Source organism: Lacerta agilis, chromosome 12 (assembly GCF_009819535.1).
Source record: "Lacerta agilis isolate rLacAgi1 chromosome 12, rLacAgi1.pri, whole genome shotgun sequence".
Lineage (NCBI taxonomy): Eukaryota > Metazoa > Chordata > Lepidosauria > Squamata > Lacertidae > Lacerta > Lacerta agilis.
In genome coordinates, this window is record NC_046323.1 from 10951953 (window position 1) to 10959292 (window position 7340).

The 7340-nt window shown below is 47.1% G+C and overlaps 1 protein-coding gene across 1 annotated transcript; it reads right to left on the minus strand.

Annotated features, from left to right (window-relative positions):
• Positions 1–719: 719 nt before the first annotated feature.
• On the minus strand, positions 720–6835 carry LOC117055709. The gene is given in 11 exon segments (XM_033165472.1): positions 720–1007; positions 1833–1890; positions 2809–2961; positions 3048–3147; positions 3150–3227; positions 3230–3244; positions 3415–3484; positions 4757–4773; positions 4776–4854; positions 5744–5876; positions 6763–6835. Coding segments are annotated over 10 exon segments (810 nt in total). The 5' UTR covers position 5876; positions 6763–6835; the 3' UTR covers positions 720–899.
• Positions 6836–7340: the final 505 nt, after the last annotated feature.

Genomic DNA, 7340 nt, shown 5'->3' on the forward strand with positions numbered 1-7340 from the left:
GACTCTGTGGTTTAACCCACAGCGCCACCTCAAAATAAGGTGTTCTGGAAGTCTTAGAGAGCAACTGTGACCTATCCTCGGGATAGGTCACAGTTGCTCTCTGTGTACCTCGGGTTTCGAACGTAATCTGTTCGGAGACTGCTCGAGTTCCGAACGTTTGGAAACTGAGGCGCAAAGGGCAGTCTGCAAATTTAATAGAGAAAATTGAGAAAAATAACATATACACTCAGCGGGAGCCGTTAGACTTCAGAGGCGCGTTCAAAAACAGAAGCATTACTTCCGAGTTTATGGTGTTCAAAACCGAAATGTCTGCCAATGGAGACGTTCGGAAACCAAGGTACCAGAGAGCCAGTGTGGTGTAGTGGTTAAGAGCGGTAGACTCGTTATCTGGTGAACCGGGTTCGCGTCTCCACTCCTCCACATGCAGCTGCTGGATGACCTTGGGCTAGTCACACTTCTCTGAAGTCTCTCAGCCCCACTCACATCACAGAGTGTTTGTTGTGGGGGAGGAAGGGAAAGGAGAATGTTAGCCACTTTGAGACTCCTTTGGGTAGTGAAAAGCGGGATATCAAATTCAAACTCTTCTTCTTCTTCTTCTACCACTGTACTTCCTTCAAATTAGGGTGCTAGGCCTTGACGCAGAACTGTCAGCTAGCAGATGGGGATGGAACTCAACAGGCTACGCAGTCCTTTCTGTTCAGAATATGGTGGCAGGAATGATCCAGTATTTGTTTGCTATTTAGTTTATTACTAAATTTGTTTATTACAAAATTATTATTATTTTCTTTATTACTACATACGAACAAGGTTAAAAGGACACAGTGTAATAACATTTATCTGGTTATTATCCTTGGATCTCCCTAGTCCATCGCTGCCAGTTCCAACTTGCTAGGTTCTCCTCATCTCTCAAAAGGAGCTGGGGAATGAACAACCAAGGGACGGAGGGGACGCAAAACTCGGTCCATACCAAGCTCTCCACTGGCCATCTGGGAAAGGATCCCATCCACCTAAATGAAAAGAAAAGGGAAATGGGCAAAAGGTTGCCATTCACAAATGGAACAAATAATACTCTCATTCTGACTCAAGGAAAACCACCATTTTATAGTTCAAAATCGGGGGAAATAAATACAGTAAATGGACAAAAGTACAAAGATTCACAAAAGTATGTGTCCCCTGCATCCACCCGAGAAAAAGCACTGATAATAATAATAATAATAATATATAATAATAATAATTTATTATTTATACCCCGCCCATCTGGCTGGGTTTCCTCAGCCACTCTGGGCAGCTCCCACAGAATATTAAAAACACGATAGAACATCAAACATTAAAAACTTCCGTAAACAGACTGCCTTCAGGTGTCTTCTAAAGTCAGGTAGTTGCTTATTTCCTTGACATCTGATGGGAGTGCGGGGGGAGCCAAAATTATACAAAATGATCGGCAAATGCAACCATAAAATAATTAAACACCTTATGGTTGCAGCAAGTTAAAATTCCGTAGATTGCAATTTTAACACAGAGGTCTTTCGTTGTTGTTGATCAAGGCTGGCAAATTATTTGCGTGTATAAATCTTTTGCTGAGTGTGCTGTACCCGGGCACATCTTAGTTGATGATGATGGTATTTGTATCTTGATTTCCTCCCTGGAACTCAAGGCCATGGACACGGTCCTTCCTCTTCCCCCTTTTATCTTCCCCCAAAGACTGTATGGTAGGCCTTTTCCTCCTAAGCACCCTCAGCATGGATCAGCTTTCTACCACCTTGGCCTCTCATCCTGCGGCTGCACAACTGCATTTGTCAGATGGGTGCCAGCATTGCCTGCCAGGGACTCACCCGCTCCGCATAAGCCTGGTCCTCTTGGGGCTGGTACAGCCTTTTTATCTCAAAGGTCCTGCGGAGAATGGGGAGGGTGGAAGAGAGATGTTAAGCACTAGGTGAGTGGCAGGATGTGACCTCACAGATGTATCCTAAGCTAACTCCCCTCTACTTAACAACAACCATTTCCAAGCAAAAAAAAGGGAGGTGGAGGAGAAGAGACCGACTTGCCATTCTGCACACAAGGTCTCAGCTGTCTTGTGAAAGGAAGAGGAGCCACTAATAAAATAAAATAATAATAATAATATTTATTATTTATACCCTGCCCATTTGGCAGGGCCTCCCCAGGTACTCTGGGCAGCTTCCAATAGGATATTAAAAAAGCAATAAAACATCAAATATTAAAAACTTCCCTAAATAGGGCTGCCTTCAGATGTGTTTATTTCCTAGGCATCTGATGGAGGGCGTTCCACAGGGCAGGCGCCACTGTCGAGAAGGCCCTCTGCTGGTTCCCTGTAACCTCACTTCTCGCAGCCAGAAGGCCCTCGGCGCTGGACCTCAGTGTCTGGGCTGAACGATGGGAGTGGAGACGCTCTTCAAGTATACTAAGGCATTTTCTGATCACTATTCATTTTATCTGCAGGACGTGCGCGAAATCCAAGCTTCTCCTGGACAATGCACAGTTCTCAAGTACCAGCATTCTCAAACTTTGCATAGTTCATGCATCTCCCACTGTCCCATCCATCCATCCATCCCCCAAAAACCGAACCAGAGGCACTTGATCGCTTTACTGAAAGAGTCAGCCTCCTTTATATTTCCCCTGCAAGCATATAGTTTGGAATAATAATAATAATAATAATAATAATAATAATAATAATAATAATAATTTATACCCTGCCCATCTGGCTGGGTTTCCCCAGCCACTCTGGGCGGCTTCCAACAAAATATTAAAATACAATTGTGAAAAAGGCAGCTCTTGGATTCTCTGATTCACCTCCTTCTGTCTCTAGAGACGTCTCCACCTGCAAGGAATGATGACTGAGACATACTCCCCCGAAGAAGGGTCTGACCCTGGGACAAAGTAGCCCGGTTTCTTTTCGTTTGTATTTGCAGGCATGTGGGACACGTCTTTGGCTTCTCCTGTTCCTGTGACGGTGAAACAGAAAAGGGTTAAAGGTGGAATGGGGAAGGGGGGGTCCACAGGAAGGAGAGGAGCCAGTGATACCACGCTACCTGAGCACACAGCTCTCACAGATGTAGTTGTCGGAGAAGCCATCAGGGACAGGGGCCGTGAGAGGGGTCAGGTGAAAGGGGACAATGTCCTTCCCATCCGGACGCACACAGAACCTCCGCGGAGCAACAGAGGAGCCCAGCTGGACTCAGGGTGGTACAGCACCATGCCATGAACCACACCCAACCATGGATAACATCTAGAAAAACAGGGGAAAGTAGGGCTGGCTTAACCTTGCGCATCTCGGCAGGCCTGCCTTCACTGATATTCTTCAAACCCCGTTCTGCAGAGCCTCAGATTCCTCCCACCAGCCTGCTTTTATTTCAAGACTTAAGTAGAGCCCCTTCCTTAAAAAAAAAATCTAGTCACCTGCTTTCTCTGCAGAGGGTTCGGTTTTTACATCCTTGGTCAGGTCCAGATGAGGGACTGTCAGAGGGGTCTGGAAGGGTGTGGGTGTGTGTTAAGAGTTAGTGACAGTTCAGCTTCACCCCTTCACTCCAACTTTATGCTTTCCCTGATCTCCTAAAACCATTCACCCCATTGCTTCCCCCATGACTAAAGTAGGAAATTCCCCCTTTTTCTTTACGCTGTTTGGACACTTATCAGTCCCTTTCTACTCCCTTCAGCTTGTTCCACCTCAGAGGTAGGGAGCCTTCGGCCTACGGGCCAATCCTGGCCCGCCAGGGGTTCAATTGGCTTGCAAGGCCATTTTCCCAAGCCACACCACCTGTCAATCAGCTGATGTACAGCATTGATGGGCAGTTCAATTCTGCACATGCGGCCAAAACTATGCTGGCCTTTGGCTTGGTGTTGCCAGCCGAGGCCTGCAATGGCACTGTCCTGAGTTACAGGTAGGTAGCCTGTTGGTCGCCATAGTAAAAAAATAATAAAAATAAAAATAAAATCCTTCCAGTAGCACCTTAGAGACCAACTTATTTTTTATTTTGTTTTGACTTGTCCCGAGGTTAACTCTGCAGATGAGCCTGCGGTTCCTTACAATGCACCTTGGAACCCCACAGAAGGAGTTTTGACTGATGAGCAGGATAACCCACCTGTCAATCATGTTAATCCTCTCTGCATTTGCTCCTAAAGAAGTGTGCATGCACACGAAAGCTCATATAAGAACAAACTTAGTTGGTCTCTAAGGTGCTACTGGAAATAATTTTTTATTTTGTTTTGCTCCTAAAGGTTTAGGTTGCTGCACACTGCCTGACCAGATGTTTTGCAAGGGGGGTGGCATATAACACTTTTTCCAGATAAAATAAACAAAGTCACAATGACGTCAGGTGCTTGACGGGTGGGATGTCTCAGTCAAGTTTGGCCTGTAGGGAGGAATCAGATAAGATCTTGCCCTAAGAGCCAAGGAGGTTCCTCACCCCCATGTTCTACCTTCACTGTTAGAGGCAGTTTGCCTCTGGACACCAGTTACTGGAACTGCAGCTTGGGAGATTGCTGTTGGACTCCGATCTTGCTTTTGAGTTTCCCATTGACCTCTGGTTGGCCATTGAGAACAGAGTGCTGGACAAAACGGGCCTTTTAGCTGAACCAGCAGAGTTCTTCTTATGTTCCATACCTCTAATTTTCTTATCCCACCCAAGAAACCAGGATCTTATTTCTAAAATAGACTTCTATTTCCCCACTCCATCCGTGGCCGATCTATGCAACATATGGATATCTGAGGCCCCGCCATCTTTGACCTGGAGCTACTTACCTCAGGATCGTGGAGAGTCATGTCAGCCTACTTGTTTTGTCTGCTCTCGGCTCAGGGTCTCTGTGAAAGGTTTTGAGCCTTTCCACAAGTTCTGCATTCTGGGCGGGACAGGTGGAGAAAGGGAAATAAGTATGTTTTAACCCTAGATCTGGGCCAGTTCCAGGTTTGAGATATTCCTGGGCACAGTGGAAGGCTTGCCTGGCAAGAGAGGCTGGTAGCACTGGGAGCTGTCAGCTCCCCACAATACCACAAATTTGAGGGCATTGTGGAAAATAATATGGCAGCTAGTTCCACCTACTAAGGACACCGAGCTGGGAAAAGACCATATGTCAGTGTAGGGCTGCGACACGGCATTCGGCTCCCAACCCCTATTCAATAATGCCAGGTAAATGATGCCAGCTATTCAGGGATCTTTGGGTTAAGGACTATTTTAAAATATATTATAACAGCTGCAAAACACAGGTGGTTTTCTAAGTGCTGCACATGAGCTAAAATATAAGACAGACCTTGACCACAGGTTCATAATTTAACAGACAGAATACCAAAGGAAATAAGGTATAGGTAAGAGGAAAGCAACCTTTGGAGTAGTTGCTCGCTGTTATTAGTTTACTACTCATCTTCCTCACACACATCTGAAGGTGTTGTACAAGACACAATAAAAACAACTAAAAGGCAGCAGAAATATTTAAGAAATACTGTAATGGAGATATATGGCCAAAACCCATTCATCCAGCTGGGAAAGCATGTCAGAACACAAAATGTTTTTAATTCTTAGCAGCTAGATATTTCTGCCATAGGCTGAGAGAATGGCTGCTGCTGCTTGTGAATAGACAGGGATTCCTGTCTATTTCCTTCATCACTGTTCACAATAAGGATATAACCAAACAGAAATTTGGAAATGTGCAGCCTCTGTTCCCACTTAGCTTCCAATAGTGGGATGAAGACAGGGCAGGAAGTCCGGTATGAACTGTGGTGGCGTCCCCTCACCTTCCCTGTAGCACGAAGCCCAAACTTCTTACACCATTTTTGCAATTCCGTCCTTTTCAAGGTGTTGTAATCGAAGGAGGGGGAACCGCACGAAGCGTCCCCCTTGACAACTCTGCGGCTCTGTCGAGACATCCTAAGGAGAGAGAGAGAGAAATAGAAGGAAATAGCATAGCCAGCCTCCCTCTCTCCTCATCCAAGGTGGCTAGCATAAGGCAGCCTTTCTCCAAGCTCAGGTCCTCAGATGTTGTTGGACTACCCAACATCCCTAGCTAGCAGAACCAGCGGTCAAGGGCATAGCCAGGATTTTTGCGGGGGCAGAGCCGAGCTATCTGCGATGTGATTGGTCAGTTAGTTAAGTATTTTTATTTATTTACTGGATCTGTCCCCCTTCACCTCTGTGGCTAGGCCCGTGGTTCCCAACGTGGGGCGCACGGCCCACAGGGGGGCAATTTGATTTTTAAGGGGGGGCAATTTGAGAATGAGCCTTTAGGCTTCCTCCACATGAATAGGAGTTCACTTTTTGAATAATAAGAATTATATGTCACAAGGGGTGGGTGGCATTAGGATTTTAGAGATGCTTAGGTGGGACATGGCCAAAAAAAAGGGTTGGGAACCACCTATGCTAGCAGTCGGGGATGATAGGAATTGTAGACTAACAACATCTGGGGACCATAGCTGTCAACTTCCCCCTTTTTTAAAAAGGGAAATTTCCTTATTCCGAATAGGATTCCTCGCAAGAAAAGGGAAAAGTTGACAGCTATGCTGGGGACCCAAACTTGAGAAAAGCTGGTACCATGGGCACAACCAAGATTTTGTTGTGGGGGGGGCAGAATCTTATATTTGTATTGATTTTTTATTGATTAGAAGAACTGCCCCCTCTTGGCTACGCCCATGGCTGGTATGAGGCGCCGCTGAACTACAATTCTCACTATCTCACTATACATATCTAGGGAAATGCGAGCCCCACAACACACCAAGGAGGAACAGCACATATGCTTCCGCCCCACCCGCCAACTCACCTGGTCGCGTCTCCCTCCGAAACGCTCCGCAGCGGCCGGAATCTCCTTTTTCAAAGCTGCGCGCGCTGCCCCCCCCCCCGTCCCGCCCGATCGTCAGCTGGCTCCCCTTGACCACGCCCCCTCGCCGCCGGCTTGCCCGCGCGCCTGCGCACTCGCGAGGGCCTCGGGTTGCCCGCGAGGGGGAAGGGCCAAAGATGGCGGCGCCCAGCCGGTCCGAGGCGTGAGGGCACACGCGCGGCCGCCCCTTGGCTGGAACTCGGGCACCAAGCCTTCTTGTCTCTTTTCTCCTGGGTAGGCCACCAAGGAATTTATTATATTATTATTATTATTGGACACTTTTAAAGTTGCGAGGCAACAACTCCACCTCGCCCCCCAAACCTTCGTCTGAAACTGGGCTGCGGTAAGGAGGGAAGCCCTGTGGGGCGGGGAAGGGAAGCGGGGTGTGACAGGTTCGTGTGCCCCGTTGTGGTACTGGAAACAAAATTCCTTGGCTGGGGTATGCGCTCAAGAGGGGCCTTGTTTTCTTTAGATATGTGTATGCCCCCTCTACTTGCAGCTTAATTCGATTTTTATTAATT